Source organism: Hyla sarda, chromosome 7, assembly GCF_029499605.1.
Source record: "Hyla sarda isolate aHylSar1 chromosome 7, aHylSar1.hap1, whole genome shotgun sequence".
Classification (NCBI taxonomy): Eukaryota; Metazoa; Chordata; class Amphibia; order Anura; family Hylidae; genus Hyla; species Hyla sarda.
In genome coordinates, this window is record NC_079195.1 from 11,223,475 (window position 1) to 11,245,282 (window position 21,808).

At 45.8% G+C, this 21,808-nt stretch overlaps 1 protein-coding gene across 3 annotated transcripts in view; it reads right to left on the minus strand.

Annotated features, from left to right (window-relative positions):
* Window positions 1-21,808, minus strand: part of CCDC172 (coiled-coil domain containing 172) — a 123,261-nt gene that overhangs the window by 74,052 nt on the left and 27,401 nt on the right. For all 3 annotated transcript variants that reach the window (XM_056531376.1, XM_056531375.1, XM_056531377.1), the window contains exon 3: window positions 18,367-18,483. In XM_056531376.1, the coding sequence (XP_056387351.1) occupies window positions 18,367-18,483 (117 nt within the window). The remainder of the gene's footprint in view (window positions 1-18,366; window positions 18,484-21,808) is intronic.

The window sequence follows — 21,808 nt, forward strand, 5'->3', positions numbered from 1 at the left end:
ATTACGCCGTTCACCATATGGGATAATTAACAATATATTTTGATAGTTCGGACATTTAGACACGTGGCGATACCACATATGTTTATTTTTTTTTACGCTTTTTGGGGGTAAAATTGGAAAAAGGGACGTTTTACATTTTTATTGGGGGATGGGATTTTTCAAAATTTTTTACTTTTCTTTTTAACATTTTCTTACTTTTTTTTATTTTTTACACTTTTTATGTCCTCATAAGGAACTATTTATAGCAATCATTTGATTGCTAATACTGTTCAGTGCTATGCATAGGACATAGCACGGATCAGTATTATCTGTGATCTTCTGCTCTGGTCTGCTCAATCTCAGACCAGAGCATAAGACCCCAGGAGACAGACGGAGGCAGGTGAGGGGACCTCCGGTCGCCACTATGGATGATCGGATCCCCGCGGCAGCGCTGCGGGCGATCCTATCATCCATTTTACCTACTGCAGATGCTGTGATCTGTATTGATCACGGCATCTGAGGGGTTAATGGCGGACATCGGCGCGATCGCTGATGTCCGCCATTACTGGCGGGTCCCTGGCTGCTGATAGCATGATGTAAATGTATGTCATGGTGTGTTAAGTACCACCGCACCATGACATACTTTTATGTCCATTGTCGTTAAGGGGTTAACTGACAGACAAGGGGGAGATGAGGGGACAGTAATAACTGTGACACACAGGAGAAAGATGAGGGGACAGTAATGACTGCGACACACAAGTGTAGATGAGGGGACAGTATTAACTATGACACACCGGGGGGGGGGGGGGGGTAGATGAGGGGACAATAATAACTGACACTAAGGGGGAGATGAAGGGACATTAATTGCTGACACATAGGGGTTCTAAGGGGACAATAATAACTGTTACACAGAGGATAGATGAGGGGATATAAATGTCGGAGGCAAGGGGAGATGAGAGCACATTAATAACTGATACAGGAGAGATGAGGGGACATTAATAGCGGACACACAAGGGGAGATGAGGTGACACACAGACGATAGAAATAACAGACACACGGGTAAAACAAGGGGACATTAACAACTGACACACAGGGAAGATAAGGGGGACAGTAATAACTGACACATGGGGGGGATGAGGGGACATTAATAACTGACACACATGCAGTTCCTGGCTCCTGACATTCTTTCCTGGCTCCTAAGTTTACAACAGATTTGTCAAGCCCTGATTTACTGAACTATGGCTGAAGCTCTATTTGGGGGTTTTCTAACCAGGGTGCCTCCAGCTGTTGGAAAACTGCAACTTCTGGCATGCTGGGAGTTTTAGTTTTGCAAGCAGTCTGGGCATGCTGGAAGTTGTAGGTTTGCAAACAGCTGGAGACACCCAGGTTGGGAAACACTGCTCTTTTTAGTGCAGTCATGTGAACAGTGGATGGAGGGGATCTGATGGGCTAACAATGAATTTTTCTACAAAACAAGTAATAAAAAAAAAACACCAAAAAGAAGTAAAGTGCAATGTTACTGTGCACCCGACCCGGATAACATTAGTCTATCTGTTGCATCTCTAGCTGTAATACATGAAGCTGCGCTCGGGGCCTGGGGTGGTGGCGCAGGTGTTTGTTATGTTTTGGGCTTGAACCAGCGGCTCAGTTATCGCCCACAGCTGCGTTAAAAGCGTCTACCCCGCCGCCGGTAATGGCTCTCCGCCTGGGGTAAGGTCAGGGGTCCTCTAAGCTTCAGTCAGACAAGTCTGTTCTTTTCAAGACAGGTGCAGATAAATCTATGTTTTTTTTACGCGTTAAGCCCAAAGCCTTCCCTGCCGATACTCAGCGGCTGAGCCGTAAAAACGCCGGATTTATGTCGTTTAAGGTCTATTAGCAATAAACAGCGCTGGGAAGGTAAAGTGCACCGGTAAATATGGCACAGTAAGAGGCAAAGTGGCAAAAGGGGGGGATTTATCATTGGTTTTATCTTTTTTATTAGTGTTACAAACTCGTCTTTTTTTGCACAATGGCTGATTTGCGCAAAAATGTAGCAACTTTTCCTTTAGACTATGATGGGCTATGTTTACACAGTGTATTTCCATTAGTATTTATTTTAATCCCTTAACCTCTTCCCTCTTTGTCGCTTTTTCATTTTTGCACTTTTGTTTTTTCCTCCTTACCTTTTAAAAATCAGAACCCTTTCAATTTTGCACCTAAAAATCCATATGATGCTTATTTTTTGCGCCACCAATTCTACTTTGTAATGACATCAGTCATTTCACCCAAAAATCTACGGCGAAATGGAAAAACACCATTTTGGGGGCTTCCGTTTCTACGCAGTAAATTTTTCGGTAAAAATGACACCTTCTCTTTATTCTGTAGGTCCATATGGTTAAAATGATACCCTACTTATATAGGTTTGATTTTGTCGCACTTCTGAAAAAAATCATAACTACATGCAGGAAAATGTATACGTTTAAAATTGTCCTATTCTGACCCCTATAACTTTAAAATTTTTCCATGTACGGGGTGGTATGAGGGCTCATATTTTGCGCCGTGATCTGAAGTTTTTAGTGGTAACTTTTTTGTTTTGATCAGACTTTTTAATTGCTTTTTATTCATTTTTTTTATGGTATAAAAAGTGACCAAAAATACAATATTTTGGACTTTGGAATTTTTTTTGCGCATACGCCATTGACCGTGCGGTTTAATTAATTATATATTTTTATAGTTCGGACATTTCCGCACGCCACGATACCACATATGTTTATATTTATTTTTATTTACACAATTTAATTTTTTTATGGGAAAAGGGGGGTGATTCCATTTATTTATTTTTTTATTAGGGATTTTTTTTTATTATTAGGGAAATCATCTTTATAAACTTTTTTTTTTTTTTTCACTTTTTTTTTTGCAGTGTTATAGCCACCATAGGGAACTATAACATGCAGTACATTGATTCAATACACTAATCAATGCCATTGCATTGCATTGCATTGATCAGTGTTTTCGGAGGTTGATTGCTCATGCCAGGATTTCTGGCTTGGAGCAATCAATCGCCGATCGTACCCTTCTGTTGCGTTCTAGCTGATCGGGACATCACGATTTTAATGCGTTGGTCTCGATCAGCCCGACTGAGCTGGGAAGCTTTTACTTTCACTTTAGACGTCTAAAGAGTTAATGCCGAACCTCAGCCCAATCGGCGATGTCCAGCATTAGCTGTGGGTCCCAGTTGCTTATAGCAACTGGGACCCACAGTGTATGATGGGCGTCCATATGCAGCATGGGGTTAATCGCTTTTTATCAATTTTTTTAAAATGTGATGTGACAAAAAAACAGCAATTTTAGATATATATATATATTTTTTTTTTTTACGTTTACGTCATTTTATGATATTTTGATAGTTCGTACATTTGCGCATGCGCAGATACCAAATATATTGATATAATTTTATTTTTATTTTTTTAGGGGTAAAATAGGAAAAAGGGACCATTTAACCGCTTAAGGACCAGGCCAATTTTCACTGTAGGACCAGAGCGTTTTTTGCACATCTGACCACTGTCACTTTAAGAATTAATATCTCTAAAATGCTTTTACTGAATATTCTGATTCTGAGATAGTTTTTTCGTGATAAATTCTACTTTATATTGGTGGTAAAGTTTCGTCGTTACTTGCATCCTTTTTTGGTGAAAAATCCCCAAATTTCGTGAAAATTTTGAAAATTTTGCATTTTTCGAACTTTGAAGCTCTCTACTTGTAAGGAAAATTGATATTCCAAATAATTTTTATTTTTATTCACATATACAATATGTCTATTTTATGTTGGCATCCTAAAATGGACATGTTTTTACTTTTTGAAAAAATTAGAGGGCTTTAAAGTAGAGCAGCAATTTTCAAAAATGTCATGAAAATTGCAAAATCTGAAGGGACAAATGTTACAGAACTACAACTCCCAGCATGCCTGGGCAGTCTAGGCATGCTGAGAGTTGTAGTTTGGCAACATCTGGAGGGCTACAGTTTGGGCACCACTGTAACAGTGGTCCCCAAACTGTGACCCTCCAGATGTTGTAAATATACAACTCCCAGCATGCCCAGACATGGTGGGAGTTTGCAGTTTGGCCTTCCTAGTGGTTGCCACAGTAAAGATCACTTTACTTTCACTTTCATTTCGCCCCCCACGTCGCTTCCTTACCTGAGCCAGAATCCAGCAGTCCTCAGCGATTATCAGCTGTTCCCAGGCAACCCACTGTCCTGCTCTGCCATTGGTCAGAATCAGTTCTGACCAATGGCAGGGGATAGGAGGAGATCGCATCACTGCGACCTCACTCCTACCCTGCAAGATGATCTGGGCTGTCACTGACAGGTCAGATCATCACTATTTTCCGGGCTGATCGGGTCACCAGAGACCCGATTAGCCCGGAATAGCAGAAAATCGCATGTCTGAATTGACATGCGATTTTCTGCGATCGCCGACATGGGGGGGTCTCAGGACCCCTCTCGGCGTATGCCTCGGACGCCTGCTGAACAATTTCAGCAGGCGTCCGGTTTCGCAACCCGCCCGGTGCACGGCGGGATGCGAAATTCCCACGGACGTATGAGTACGTGTCTGGTCCTTAAGGGGTTAAAAATTACCTGTCATCAAACCATATTTCCTAAACTAACTCAGATTATATTCCATAATTACTCCTAACACCCCTCCTGCCCTTAAAAAAAAAAAACTTTAAAAAGCTGTGTATCATACCTTTCCCCTTGTTCACATTGTGTGAGCTCCCAGCAGGAGAAAGTGGGCGTTCCCCAGCAGGCACAACATCACTGAAGCCTGTGAGAGCTGTGCCTCGCCATGCCCTGCATGCACTTCCTGAGTTTGGTCTCCTGCCAGGCTGGGAGGAGAACAAACTAACTGTTTGACTTGTGCAGAGAACAGCACAGAGCCACCTAGTGGTCGTTTTTTCAATCACATTAAACACATTGGGAAAGGGACTTTTTCCCATTTAAAAAAAATATGTATATATTTTTTTTTACACTTTTTATGTCCCTACAGGAGACTATTTATAGCAATCAATAGATTGCTAATACTATTTAGTGCTATGCTTATCTGAGATCTTCTTCTCTGGTCTGCTGGAAGGCAGACAAGAGAAGAAGACCCGGGGATGACGGCTGGAGCAGGTGAGGGGACCTCTGTCAGCCATCTTGGATGATCAGCAGTGCCACAGGCAATCCGATAATCCATTAGAAGCCCTGCACTGCGGCATATGAGGGGTTACGTCATGTGCCCTTAAGGGGTTAAAATTGCGTCCAAAATGATATGCTCTATGTAAGTCTAAGGGAAAGTGGTTGTTTGTGCACACGGCATATAAAAAGCCATCATATTTTTTTGCAACTGCAAAAATAAGCTACATGTTTGCGGATGTATTTTTTAAATTTGCTTGTTTTATGTTTTATGTTATTTTTTTTTTTTTATGTTTACACTTTTTTTTTTTTGACAATAGCATATGGTGCTGGAATGTTTAGGGGATTTATTTAGAATGATGACGGGAGGGGGCTAATTGAACATGGGACCAGGTTTAGAAAAATTTGTAGCAAAAATGTGCCTAAAATTTCAAAAGAAGCTTTATAGTGCAGGTGAATAGCTGTAAAAAAGAGGGGTTATATATTTAGGTGCATTTTTTCCTGAGTTCTGCCCATTGCTAATTCCGTTGCTCAATGGAGACAGCCCAGGCCACCCCTCTCATTAATATGTCATTTTTTTTTTACTATTCTGCCAGTTTCGAGTGTGGCGAAGCAGCGTCTCCTGCGCTCTGCTACCAGAGAAGAATGTTCACCCTCATCAGTAGGATAGTAAATGAATATGTATACAGTGGGGCAAAAAAGTATTTAGTCAGCCACCAATTGTGCAATTTCTCCCACTTATAAAGATGAGAGGCTGTAATTTCCAGACAATGTCATTTTATGGATTTTTTTTCTCATTCTGTCTCTCATAGTTGAGGTTATAACCTATGATGACAATTACAGCCTCTCATCTTTATAAGTGGGAGAAATTGCACAATTGGAGGCTGACTAAATACTTTTTTGCCCCACTGTATTTATGAGAGGGGCGGCCCAGGCAGTGAGCATGGATGAGGCAGGGGAGCTCAGCAAGCTGGCTCCCAGCCTCCATTGCACACAGGAGCAAAATAGCTACAGACATGTAAACAGGCAGAACTCCAGAAATAGTTCCCATAAGAATGTAGTAACCCCTCTTTTTACAGCTATTCATACACACTATTACCCAGTATATTGGGTTAAGCACAGGCGAACTAGCTGTCAGATTCTCTTTAACCTCTTCAGGACACAGGGCGTATGGATACGCCCTGCATTCCGAGTCCTTAAGGACCGAGGGCGTATCCATACGCCCGTGGGAAATCCGGTCCCCACCGCTAGCCGGTTGGGGACCGGAGCCGGATGCCTGCTGAAATCATTCAGCAGGCACCCTGGCACATCGCCCAGGGGGGTCCTGAGACCCCCCCATGTCGGCGATCGGAGAAAATCGCATGTCAATTCAGACATGCGATTTTCTCCAATTCCGGGCTGATCGGGTCTCTGGTGACCCGATCACCCGGAAAATAGGGCTGATCGGAGTTGTCAGCAACACCCCCGATCAGCCTAAAGGATTGGAGTGAGATCGCAAAGCTGCGATCTCCTCCTATCCCCTGCCATTACTCAGAACGGAGTTCTGACCAATGGCAGCGCAGGACAGGGGGTTGCCATGGCAACCCCCCGTTCTGCCCGCCCCTGGATGTCGAGGGGCTCTGGGAAGAAGATGGAGGCCGTACCTGCAGGAGAAGATGCCTGGGGACCCGTGATCTTCGCTGGAGCCTGCAGAATCCTGATGAGGTAGGGAATCGAAAGTGTGGGGGGGGGGGGGGGGGGGGGAATTGAAAGTGAAAGTAAATCGATCTTTACTGTGGCAACCACTGGGAAGGCCAAACTGCAACTCCCACCATGTCTGGGCATGCTGGGAGTTGTATATTTGCAACATCTGGAGGGTCACAGTTTGGGGACCACTGTTACAGTGGTGCCCAAACAGTAGCCCTCCAGATGTTGCCAAACTACAACTCTCAGCATGCCTCGACTGCCAAGGCATGCTGGGAGTTGAAGTTCTGTAACATCTGTCCCTTCAGATTTAGCAATTTTCATGACATTTTTGAAAATTGCTGCTCTACTTTGAAGCCCTCTAATTTTTTCAAAAAGCAAAAGTATGTCCATTTTATGATGCCAACATAAACATATTTGTGAAGAAAAATAAAATTTATTTGGAATATCCATTTTCCTTACAATTAGAGAGCTTCAAAGTTAGAAAAATGCCAAATTTTCAACATTTTCATGAAATTTGGGGATTTTTCACCAAAAAAGGATGCAATTAACGCCGAAAATTTACCACCAAAATAAAGTAGAATATGTCACGAAAAAACAATCTCAGAATCAGAATATTCGGTAAAAGCATTTTCGCGTTATTAATTTGTAAAGTGACGGTGGTCAGAATTGCGAAAAAGGGCTCAGTCCTTAAGGTGAAAAAGGTCTGCGTCCTTAAGGGGTTAAAGGGGTACTCCGGTGAAAAACAATTTTTTTTTTTTTTTTTTTTATCAACTGGTGCCAGAAAGTTAAACAGATTTGTAAATTACTTCTATTAAAAAATCTTAATCCTTCCTGTACTTATTAGCTGCTGAATACTACAGCGGAAATTCTTTTCTTTTTGAAACACAGAGCTCTCTGCTGACATCATGAGCACAGTGCTCTCGGCTGACATCTCTGTCCATTTTAGGAACTGTCCACAGCAGCATATGTTTGCTATGGAATTTCTTTTAACTCTGGAGAGTTCCTAAAATGGACAGAGATGTCAGCAGAGAGCACTGTGCTCATGATGTAAGCAGAGAGCTCTGTTTTTCAAACGGAAAAGAATTTCCACTGTCGTTTTCAGCAGCTAATAAGTACAGAAAGGATTAAGATTTTTTAATAGAAGTAATTTACAAATCTGTTTAACTTTCTGGCACCAGTTGATTTAAAAAAAAAAAAAGTTTTTCACCGGAGTACCCCTTTAACCCCTTCATGACCCAGCCCATTTTCACCTTCATGACCTGGGCATTTTTTGAAAATCTGACCACTGTCATTTTAAACATTAATAACTTTGGAATGCATTTACTTATCATTCTGATTCCGAGATTGTTTTTTCGTGACATATTCTACTTTATGTTATCGGTAAAATTTCACTGATATTTGTATCCTTTCTTGGTAAAAAATCTAAAAATTTCATGAAAATTTTGAAAATTTAGCATTTTTCTAACTTTGAAAGTCTCTGCTTGAAAGGAAAATGGATATTCCAAATAAATTACATATTGATTCACATATACAATATGTCTACTTTGTGTTTGCATAAAAAAATTGACAAGGTTTTACTTTTGGAAGACACCAGAGGGCTTCAAAGTTCCGCAGCAATTTTCCAATTTTTCTCAAGATTTTCAAAATCGTAATTTTTCAGGGCCCAGTTCAGGTTGGAAGTGGATTTTAAGGATCTTCATATTAGAAATACCCCACAAATGACCCCATTATAAAAACTGCACCCCCCAAAGTATTCAAAATGACATTCAGTAAGTGTTTTAACCCTTTAGGTGTTTCACAGGAATAGCAGCAAAGTGAAGGAGAAAATTCTAAATCTTCATTTTTTACACTCGCATTTTCTTGTAGACCCAATTTTTGAATTTTTACAAGGGGTAAAAGGAGAGAAATCACCCTAAAATTGGTAACCCAATTTCTCTTGAGTAAGGAAATACCTCATATGCGTATGTCAAGTGTTCGGCGGGCGCACTAGAGGGCTCAGAAGGGAAGGAGCGACAATGGGATTTTGAAGAGTGAGTTTTTCTGAAAGGGTTTTTGGGGGGCATGTCCCATTTAGGAAGCCCCTATGGTGCCAGAACAGTGGACCCCCCCCACATGTGACCCCATTTTGGAAACTATACCCCTCATGGAATTTAATAAGGGGTGCAGTGAGCATTTACACCCCACTGGCGTTTGACAGATATTTGAAACAGTGGACTGTGCAAATCAAAAATTTTATTTTTCATTTTCACAGACCACTGTTCCAAAAATCTGTCATACACCAGTGGGGTGTAAATGCTCACTGCACCCCTTATTACATTCCGTGAGGGGTGTAGTTTCCAAAATGGGGTCACATATGGATATTTATTGTTTTGCGTTTGTCAGAACCGCTGTAACAATCAGCCACCCCTGTGCAAATCGCCTCAAATGTACATGGTGCACTCTCCCTTCTGGGCCTTGTTGTGCGCCCCCAGAGCACTTTGCGCCCACATATGGGGTATCTCCGTACTCAGGAGAAATTGCGTTACAAATTTAGAGGGTCTTTTTTCCCTTTTACCTCTTGTGAAAATGAAAAGTATAGGGCAACACCAGCATGTCAGTGTAAAAAATTTATTTTTTTACACTAACATGCTGGTGTAGACCCCAACTTCACCTTTTCATAAGGGGTTAAAGAAGAAAAAGCCCCCCAAAATTTGTAAGACAATTTCTCCCGAGTACGGCGATACCCCATATGTGCACCAAAACTGTTGCCCTGAAATACGACAGGGCTCCAAAGTGAGAGAGCGCCATGCGCATTTGAGGCCTGAATTAGGGATTTGCATAGGGGTGGACATAGGGGTATTCTATGCCAATGATTCCCAAACAGGGTGCCTCCAGCTGTTGCAAAACTCCCAGCATGCCTGGACAGTCAATGGCTGTCCGGCAATACTGGGAGTTATTATTTTGCAACAGCTGGAGGCTCCGTTTTGGAAACAGTAGCGTACCAGACGTTTTTCATTTTTTGGGGGGAGGGGGGCTGTGTAGGGGTATGTGTATATGTAGTGTTTTTTACTTTTTATTTTAGGTTAGTGTCAGTGTAGTGTAGTGTTTTTAGGGTACAGTCACATGGGCAGAGGTTCACAGCAAGTTTGCCGCTGGAAGTTTGAGCTGCAGCGCAAAATTTGCGCCATCTCAAACTTGCAGCACTAACTGTAAACCTCCGCCCATGTGAGTGTACCCTGTACATTCACATTGGGGGGAGGGGGCAAACATCCAGCTGTTGCAAACTCCGAGCATGCCCTTTGGCTGTCCGTGCATGCTGGGAGTTGTAGTTTTGCAACAGCTGGAGGAACACTGGTTTGGAAACACTAAGTTAAGTAATAAACTTTCAAGTGTTTTGCAACCAAACTTAGTGTTTCCAAACCAGTGTGCCTCCAGCTGTTGCAAAACTACAACTCCCAGCATGCATGGTCTGTCAGTGCATGCTGGGAGTTATAGTTTTGCAACAATTGCAACAGCTGGAGGCACTGAGGTAGGAAACGGACAATGTTTCCCAACTAGTGTGCCTCCAGTTGTTGCAAAACTACAACTCCCAGCATGCCCAGACTGCCAAGGCATGCTGGAAGTTGTAGTTCGGCAATATCTGAAGGATCAGATGTTGCCGAACTACAACTTCCAGCATGCTTGGGCAGTCTGGGCATGCTGGGAGTTGTAGTTTTGCAACATCTGGAGGTCCACAGTTTGGAGACCACTGTATAATGGTCTCCAATCTGTGCTCTTCCAGATGTTAGAGAACTACAACTCCCAGCATGCCTGGACAGACTGAGCATGCTGAGATTTGTAGTTTTGCAACATCTGGAAGAGCACAGATTGGAGACCATTATACAGTGGTCTCCAAACTGTGGACCTCCAGATGTTGCAAAACTACAACTCCCAGCATGCCCAGAAAGCCAAAGGCTGTCTGGGCATGCTGGGAGTTGCAGTTTTGAAACTCTCAGAGGCAGCAGTGAGATCGCTTTACGGCGATCTCACTGCTGCCAATGAAGATGCCGCACTGCTGCCGGAAACTCACCTCCGGGACGCAGCGCAGCCGGGACCGCACGGAGGACGCCGGGACCGCTCGGGACACCGCTCCGACGGGTAAGTGACGCCGGGGGACGGGTCAGGGACACTTAGCAGAGCGGTGTGTGTCCCGATCCCCGTGATCCGGACTCACACACCGCGCTGCTAAGTATTTTCATAGCGAAACGCTGCTATCAGCTAGTCAGATTTGACCAGCTGATAGCAGCGATCGCTGGGGGGGGAGGGGGACGAAACCCCCCGTGGTCGCACGGTAAGATGGCTGGCTATCAGTGATAGCCACCATCTTTCCGGGCGCTGCGGGATGCCGCGAGTAGCGGCAGTAATGTCCATGACGTACCTGTATGTCATGGGTCGGGAACACCTTGCCACCCATGACGTACAGGTATGTCATAGGTCGGGAAGGGGTTAAAGTTATATGAAAAGCAGCATAAGAGAAAAATACGGACAATTTGACACCAGGAAAATTATGCCACGAAAATCACTGTGTGAAGCTGGACTTAAAAGGGTAGTCCGCCCCCAGATATCTTATCCCCTATCCATAGGATAGGGGATATAATGTCTCATCATGGGGGGCCTGCCGCTGGGACTCCCGTGATCTCCCTGCAGAACCCGGATTTCATTTAGAACACAGGCTGCTGCATCGGAGGCTCCTGACGTCATGGCCACGGCCCCTCGTGACGTTACGGCCACGCCCCCTCATTGCAAGTCTATGGGAGGGAGCGTGGCGGTGACATCAGCGCCGCATCGATCCGTGCACCTGATGTCTGCGGTGCCGCAGCAGAGATCGCAGCGGGGATGTCCTAGCAGTGGAACCCCCGCGATCAGACATCTCAGACATCTTAGGGGATAAGATTTCTAGGGGCGGAGTACCCCTTTACATATAGTGTGGCATGGTTAGCTTTTTACAGAAGCCAGTGATTTATCAACAGAATTTTTTTTTTAATTGCTGCAAAAATTTTGCACAAATTTTGAGCAGTCTCCCACCAAACACACTTTGAAATTTATGAAGAACATGCTCCTTTTTAAGGCTAGTACACATGACATATACACAGGCAAATGGGGGGGAACTTGATTTAGGCTTAAATGTTTACACTACGGAAGATACGCTACGGGAAAATTTGCATGGAATGAGCAGTTTCTTTGTAATCAGTGGACATAAGCGACATCCTATAGACCGGTGGTCTTCAACCTGCGCACCTCCAGATGTTGCAAAACTACAACTTCCAGCATGCCCGGACAGCCAACGGCAGGTTGAAGACCACTGCTATAGACTATTAGTAAAAACAATGGTGCAGCTCACAATTATACACTGGCCGAGGTGGATTGGGCAGTACTCCTATACCCAAGCTGTAATAATTTTGAATAAATATAAATATACTTTTTCTCTATATCTATCTTATAGACTACAGTGCCGTTATCGGGAGATTCCACTGAAAGAAAGAACATGTTGAGTTCCTCATCAGAAGTCATGTAAGCAAAACTTCCTCAGCGTGCATCGAGAAGCAGCCTTCCATTGAGATCATTGAGGACATACAGACCAATAGAGGGGGAAAGACCATTACTACAGGGGAAGGACCAATACTACAGGGGAAGTATCAATACTACAGGGGAAGGACCAATACTACAGGGGAAGGGCCAATACTACAGGGGAAGGGCCAATACTACAGGGGAAGGGCCAATACTACAGGGGAAGGACCAATACTACAGGGGAAGTATCAATACTACAGGGGAAGGACCAATACTACAGGGGAAGGGCCAATACTACAGGGGAAGGGCCAATACTACAGGGGAAGGGCCAATACTACAGGGGAAGGACCAATACTACAGGGGAAGGGCCAATACTACAGGGGAAGGGCCAATACTACAGGGGAAGGACCAATACTACAGGGGAAGGACCAATACTACAGGGGAAGGACCAATACTACAGGGGAAGGACCAATACTACAGGGGAAGGGCCAATACTACAGGGGAAGGGCCAATACTACAGGGGAAGGACCAATACTACAGGGGAAGGACCAATACTACAGGGGAAGGACCAATACTACAGGGGAAGGACCAATACTACAGGGGAAGGACCAATACTACAGGGGAAGTACCAATACTACAGGGGAAGGACCAATACTACTGGGGAAGGACCAATACTACAGTGGAAGGACCAATACTACAGGGGAAGGACCAATACTACAGGGGAAGGGCCAATACTACAGGGGAAGGACCCATTCTACAGGGGAAGGAACAATACTACAGGGGAAGGGACAATACTACAGGGGAAGGACCAATACTACAGGGGAAGGACCAATACTACAGGGGAAGGGCCAATACTACAGGGGAAGGGCCAATACTACAGGGGAAGGGCCAATACTACAGGGGAAGGGCCAATACTACAGGGGGGCCAATACTACAGGGGAAGGACCAATACTACAGGGGAAGGACCAATACTACAGGGGGGCCAATACTACAGGGGAAGGACCAATACTACAGGGGAAGGGACAATACTACAGGGGAAGGACCAATACTACAGGGGAAGGACCAATACTACAGGGGAAGGGCCAATACTACAGGGGAAGGGCCAATACTACAGGGGAAGGACCAATACTACAGGGGGGCCAATACTACAGGGGAAGGACCAATACTACAGGGGAAGGGCCAATACTTCAGGGGAAGGACCAATACTACAGGGGGGCCAATATTACAGGGGAAGGGACAATACTACAGGGGAAGGGATAATACTACAGGGGAAGGGCCAATACTACAGGGGAAGGGCCAATACTACAGGGGAAGGGCCAATACTACAGGGGGGGCCAATACTACAGGGGAAGGACCAATACTACAGGGGAAGGACCAATACTACAGGGGGGCCAATACTACAGGGGAAGGACCAATACTACAGGGGAAGGGACAATACTACAGGGGAAGGACCAATACTACAGGGGAAGGACCAATACTACAGGGGAAGGGCCAATACTACAGGGGAAGGACCAATACTACAGGGGGGCCAATACTACAGGGGAAGGACCAATACTACAGGGGAAGGGCCAATACTTCAGGGGAAGGACCAATACTACAGGGGGGCCAATATTACAGGGGAAGGGACAATACTACAGGGGAAGGGACACTACTACAGGGGAAGGACCAATACTACAGGGGAAGGGCCAATACTTCAGGGGAAGGACCAATACTACAGGGGGGCCAATATTACAGGGGAAGGGACAATACTACAGGGGAAGGGATAATACTACAGGGGAAGGGCCAATACTACAGGGGAAGGGCCAATACTACAGGGGAAGGGCCAATACTACAGGGGGGCCAATACTACAGAGGAAGGACCAATACTACAGGGGAAGGACCAATACTACAGGGGGGCCAATACTACAGGGGAAGGACCAATACTACAGGGGAAGGGACAATACTACAGGGGAAGGACCAATACTACAGGGGAAGGACCAATACTACAGGGGAAGGGCCAATACTACAGGGGAAGGACCAATACTACAGGGGGGCCAATACTACAGGGGAAGGACCAATACTACAGGGGAAGGGCCAATACTTCAGGGGAAGGACCAATACTACAGGGGGGCCAATATTACAGGGGAAGGGACAATACTACAGGGGAAGGGACACTACTACAGGGGAAGGACCAATACTACAGGGGAAGGACCAATACTACAGGGGAAGGACCAATACTACAGGGGAAGGACCAATTCTACAGGGAAAGGGCCAATACTACAGGGGAAGGGCCAATACTACGGGGGAAGGGCCAATACTACAGGGGAAGGGCCAATACTACAGGGGAAGGGACAATACTACAGGGGAAGGGACAATACTACAGGTGAAGGACCAATACTACAGGGGAAGGACCAATACTACAGGGGAAGGACCAATACTACAGGGGAAGGACCAATACTACAGGGGAAGGACCAATACTACAGGGGAAGGACCAATACTACAGGGGAAGGGCCAATACTACAGGGAAAGGGCCAATACTACAGGGGAAGGGCCAATACTAAAGGGGAAGGGCCAATACTACAGGGGAAGGGCCAATACTACAGGGGAAGGGCCAATACTACAGGGGAAGGGACAATACTACAGGGGAAGGACCAATACTACAGGGGAAGGACCAATACTACAGGGGAAGGACCAATACTACAGGGGGAGGGGGACAAATAACTACAGGGGAAGGACCAATACTACAGGGGAAGGACAAATACTACAGGGGGAAAGACCATTACTACAGGGGAAGGACCAATACTACAGGGGAAGGACCAATACTACAGGGGGGACAATACTACAGGGGAAGGGACAATACTACAGGGGAAGGGACAATACTACAGGGGAAGGACCAATACTACAGGGGGGCAAATACTACAGTTGAAGGACCAATACTACAGGGGGGTCAGTACTACAGGGGAAGGACCAATACTACAGGGGAAGGACCAATACTACAGGGGAAGGACAAATACTACAGGGGGAAAGACCATTACTACAGGGGAAGGACCAATACTACAGGGGAAGGACCAATACTACATGGGGGCCAATACTACAGGGGAAGGGACAATACTACAGGGGAAGGGACAATACTACAGGGGAAGGACCAATACTACAGGGGGGCAAATACTACAGGTGAAGGACCAATACTACAGGGGAAGGACCAATACTACAGGGGAAGGACCAATACTACAGGGGAAGGACCCATTCTACAGGGGAAGGACCAATACTACAGGGGAAGGACCAATACTACAGGGGAAGGACCAATACTACAGGGGAAGGGCCAATACTACAGGGGGGCCAATACTACAGGGGGCCAATACTACAGGAGAAGGGCCAATACTACAGGGGAACGACCAATACTACAGGGGGGGGGGCAATATTACAGGAGAAGGGACAATACTACAGGTGAAGGACCAATACTACAGGGGGGTCAATACTACAGAGGAAGGACCAATACTACAGGGGAAGGACCAATACTACAGGGGGAGGACCAATATTCCAGGGGGGCCAATACTACAGGGGAAGGACCAATACTACAGGGGAAGGACCAATACTACCAATACTACAGGGGAAGGACCAATACTAAAGGGGAAGAACCAATACTACAGGGGAAGGACCAATACTACAGGGGAAGGACCAATACTACAGGGGAAGGACCCATTCTACAGGGGAAGGGACAATACTACAGGGGAAGGGACAATACTACAGGGGAAGGACCAATACTACAGGGGAAGGACCCATTCTACAGGGGAAGGGACAATACTACAGGGGAAGGGACAATACTACAGGGGAAGGACCAATACTACAGGGGAAGGGACAATACTACAGGGGAAGGGACACTACTACAGGGGAAGGACCAATACTACAGGGGAAGGACCAATACTACAGGGGAAGGGCCAATACTACAGGGGAAGGACCAATACTAAAGGGGAAGAACCAATACTACAGGGGAAGGACCAATACTACAGGGGAAGGGACAATACTACAGGGGGGCCAATACTACAGGGGGCCAATACTACAGGAGAAGGGCCAATACTACAGGGGAAGGACCAATACTACAGGGGGGGCAATATTACAGGAGAAGGGACAATACTACATGTGAAGGACCAATACTACAGGGGGGTCAATACGACAGAGGAAGGACCAATACTACAGGGGAAGGACCAATACTACAGGGGGAGGACCAATACTCCAGGGGGGCCAATACTACAGAGGAAGGACCAATACTACAGGGGAAGGACCAATACTACAGGGGAAGGGCCAATACTACAGGGGAAGGACCAATACTAAAGGGGAAGAACCAATACTACAGGGGAAGGACCAATACTACAGGGGAAGGACCCATTCTACAGGGGAAGGAACAATACTACAGGGGAAGGGACAATACTACAGGGGAAGGGACAATACTACAGGGGAAGGACCAATACTACAGGGGAAGGGACAATACTACAGGGGAAGGACCAATACTACAGGGGAAGGACCAATACTACAGGGGAAGGACCAATACTGCAGGGGAAGGACCAATACTACAGGGGGGGGCAATACTACAGGGGAAGGACCAATACTACAGGGGGGCCAATACAACAGGGTAAGGACCAATACGACAGGGGAAGGACCAATACTACAGGGGAAGGGACAATACTACAGGAGAAGGGACAATACTACAGGGGAAGGGCCAATACTACAGGGGAAGGACCAATACTACAGGGGGGCCAATATTACAGGAGAAGGGACAATACTACAGGGGAAGGACCAATACTACAGGGGAAGGACCAATACTACAGGGGAAGGACCAATACTACAGGGGAAGGAACAATACTACAGGGGGTCCAATACTACAGGGGAAGGGACAATACTACAGGGGAAGGACCAATACTACAGGGGAAGGACCAATACTACAGGGAAATGGCCAATACTACAGGGGAAGGACCAATACTACAGGGGAAGGACCAATACTACAGGTGGGGCAATACTACAGGGGAAGGACCAATACTACAGGGGGCCAATACAACAGGGGAAGGACCAATACTACAGGGGAAGGGCCAATACTACAGGGGGGGGGGCAATACTACAGGGGAAGGAACAATACTACATGGGAAGGAACAAAACTACAGGGGAAGGGCCAATACTACAGGGGAAGGACCAATACTACAGGGGAAGGACCAATACTACAGGGGAAGGACCAATACTACAGGAGGGCCAATACTACAGGAGAAGGGCCAATACTACAGAGGAAGGACCAATACTACAGGGGAAGGGTCAATACTACAGGGGAAGGGACAATACTACAGGGAAATGGACAATACTACAGGGGAAGGACCAATACTACAGGGGAAGGGCCAATACTACAGGGGAAGGAACAATACTACAGGGGGGCCTATACTACAGGGGAAGGACCAATACTACAGGGGGGCCAATACTACAGGGGAAGGAGCCATACTACAGGGGAAGGACCAATACTACAGGGGGGCCAATACTACAGGGGAAGGACCAATACTACAGGGGAAGGACCAATACTACAGGGTGAAGGAACAATACTACAGGGGAAGGACCAATACTACAGGGGAAGGACCAATACTACAGGGGAAGGACCAATACTACAGGGGGGCCAATACTACAGGGGAAGGAACAATACTACAGGGGAAGGACCAATACTACAGGGGGGGGCAATACTACAGGGGAAGGGACAATACTACAGGGGAAGGGACAATACTACAGGGGAAGGGACAATACTACAGGGGAAGGACCAATATTACAGGGGGAGGGGGGCAAATAACTACAGGGGAGGGGGGACCAAGACTACATGGAGGACCAAAGGTGGTACTACTCTATGGGGGTGCTTTGTGAGACCTAACTACTATGTGGGCACAGATGTAGGCCTAACTGCTATAGCCATATGTTGTGACTTTAAGAAGCCTTGAAAAAATCCTTAAACCCTAAGGGAGTCATGAACCGAAAAAGTTTGGGAGCCACAAATCTACAGTCCACACAGTTTATACCTACAAGTTTAGAGCGAAGATTATGATTTTCTCTGAGGAGCTCCTTCTTCTGGAACTCCAGAACTTCCAGACGCTTCTTCAGCAGATCTCTTTCACATTCCTTCTCCAGCAAAATGGTGACCTGTAAACATTCAATATGAAGGAAAGGTTCCTGTTGGTCATATACATTTAAACCTGTATTATACTCCAGAGCTGCACTCACTATTCTGCTGGTGAGGTCACTGTGTACATACATTACATTACTTATCCTGTACTGATCCTGAGTTATATCCTGTATTATACTCCAGAGCTGCACTCACTATTCTGCTGGTGAGGTCACTGTGTACATACATTACATTACTTATCCTGTACTGATCCTGAGTTATATCCTGTATTATACTCCAGAGCTGTACTCACTATTCTGCTGGTGAGGTCACTGTGTACATACATTACATTACTTATCCTGTACTGATCCTGAGTCCAATCCTGTATTATACTCCAGAGCTGTACTCACTATTCTGCTGGGGAGGTCACTGTGTACATACATTACATTACTTATCCTGTACTGATCCTGAGTTATATTCTGTATTATACTCCAGAGCTGCACTCACTATTCTGCTGGTGAGATCACTGTGTACATACATTACATTACTTATCCTGTACTGATCCTGAGTTATATCCTGTATTATACTCCAGAGCTGCACTCACTATTCTGCTGGTGAGGTCACTGTGTACATACATTACATTACTTATCCTGTACGGTTCCTGAGTTATATCCTGTAGATCTTTTATTAAAAAATATAAAACATTACAAAAAGAACGAACATCATCATAACAATAATACAAACAACATACACCTGTATAATATATACAAAAATGAGTCCATATTAGTCCAAAAATGTCCAACCAAGTATCTTCTGGTCCAGCCTCATTCTCACCAAACACACCGCTATAATAACAACAACTACTAAACACTCTACAATAATAATAATACTTACAGTAATAATAATAACAACAATAATAACAAAAAACTGGTCCGGTTGCATTTCCCCACCCAAAATAATAAATATAATAAATATGTGTCAAACCACCAACAAACACCGCAAACAGAAAAATAGAATATACAATTTTTTTTTTATTTTTTTTTTTATTTTTTTATTTTTTTTTTTTTATTTTTATTTATTTTTTTTTTTTGGCCCTGAGCTGGTCCCGCATCCCATGCCCCCAGTAAATGATAACAGACGTCCATGAACCAGTCCAGGATTTTTTTTTTTTTTTTTTTTTTATAAAAGGTCCCACACAGAAACCCCCCTCCCCCCATCTACCCACCACCCAACCTAACACTAAACCCCAACACAACACAACCCCTAGAAAAAAAACAATATATATACATATATACACATATACATAAATGTACAAACAAAACAAATATATACAAAATAATACAAACTATACAAAACAAACAACAATAAGGCTTTTCAATCACACAATCCCCTAAAGCTCAAGTTCAGTGCCTGCAAGCCCTATATCACCATATATCTACAGCACAAAACAAAAAGACTAATGTGCCAGCATCAGCCCACCACCAGGGGGAGACAACAGGCTAAGGCACTTTAAAGGCAGAGCCCCTCCACAGACGAGAGGCCCTGCCAGCACCCAGCCTCTCGTACTCCAGAGAACGCACCTTCACCAGGTCACCAAGAATGTTCCTAACCACCTCACCCACAGGGAGGATTTTACGCTGCGTCGACACTAAACACCGTGCGTTCCACGTGTAATACCTGACCACTGAGCTGACTAGGAATAAAGTGCACTGGTCCCAGCCTCCAAGGTTTCTGAATGCCCCATAGGCCCATTCCGCATAGGAGAGACTGGCCAGCCGAGGCCAACCAATGGAAGCGCCCACCCTGTTGTAAACCTCTGTGTTAAAGGGACAATGAAGCAGAAAATGCTCCATGCTTTCCAGCATGCCTCCACACTCTTCGCGGGGACATCCCCGGTCATCAGAGCTCCTGCACTTCAGATTGTCTCTCACACACAGTTTCCCGTGGAAGCAGCGCCAAGTCAAGTCCCAAAACTTCAAGGGGATCCTGATAGAATTCAAAAGCTCTAAACCCACCTCCAGATCCCGACTTGGGCAGTCCTTGAGCGCCAATGGCCTCTGGAAATGAGAAGACAGGACCCTCTTGTCAAGGAATTTCCTTGACAGAGTCCTAATCTCCCACATCCCCAGACCCCACCGACGAATAACCTTCAGAGCCGGGGTAGCGTAAGCCGGGAGATGCCCGTGTGGTGTGCGAAGATCCTTCACTTGCCCTCCTGTCTCCCATTCCTGGAAGAAAGGCCGAAACCATCCCCTACAGGAGGATACCCACGGAGGAGCCCTCTCTGACCAGAGGTTTGCTATATTGGTCTTAAGAAAGGTATTCACTAGGAACACCACAGGGTTGACCATACACAACCCCCCTAGTCTCCTCGTACGGTAAGTAACCTCCCTCTTCACTAGGTTCAGTCTATTCCCCCATAACATTTGGAAGAACACACTGTAGACCCGGGTCCAAAGAGGCTCTGGCAACATGCATACACTGCCCAGATATATCAGCAAAGGGAGCAGGAAAGTTTTCATCAGGTTAACCCTTTCCCGGAGGGTCAAAGACCAACCCTTCCACTGATCCACCCTCTGAGCGGCGATCTTAAGCCTGCTGTCCCAGTTTTGTTTGGGGTAATCCCCTTGACCAAATTCGATGCCGAGGACTTTTGCGGATTCCTGGGGCTCTGGAAGGGCGTCCGGGAGATTAAAATCAGGATCTCCCCCTCCCAGCCAGAGACTCTCACACTTATCCTGATTGATCTTGGACCCGGATACCTCCGAGTAGCGGTCCACCTCTGACATCAACCATCTGCCCTCCTCTTGTGAGGAGACAAACACGGTGATATCATCAGCGTACGCCACCACCCTCAGAGCCGAATCCGGCACCGCCAGGTCCATTCTCACCCCCGCCAACGGTCCACAACCAATCCTTCTAAGGAAAGGATCGATTGCAAACACGTACAGCAAAGGGCTCAAAGGACAACCCTGACGGACACCAGACCCAACCTCAAAAGAGCGGCCAATCCAACCATTCACAAGCGGGAAACTCTCTGCCCCTACATACAAGGTCTTAAGCCAATCAACAAAACCCCCTGGCAGGCTATATCTCAGAAGGACAGACCAGAGGTACTCATGGTTAACCCGATCAAACGCTTTTGCCTGATCCAAGGACAGCAAGTACCCCTTCCAGTGGCCAGCCCTACCCTGCTCCACAGCCTCTCGGACACTGAGCACAGCACTGAATGTACTGCGGCCCGGAACAGAGCAATGCTGAGCCCCCGAAAGGAGCCGGGGTGCAAACTCCACCAACCGGTTAAACAGCACTTTTGCCAGAATCTTTCTGTCCGCATTGAGAAGTTCTATGGGACGCCAATTC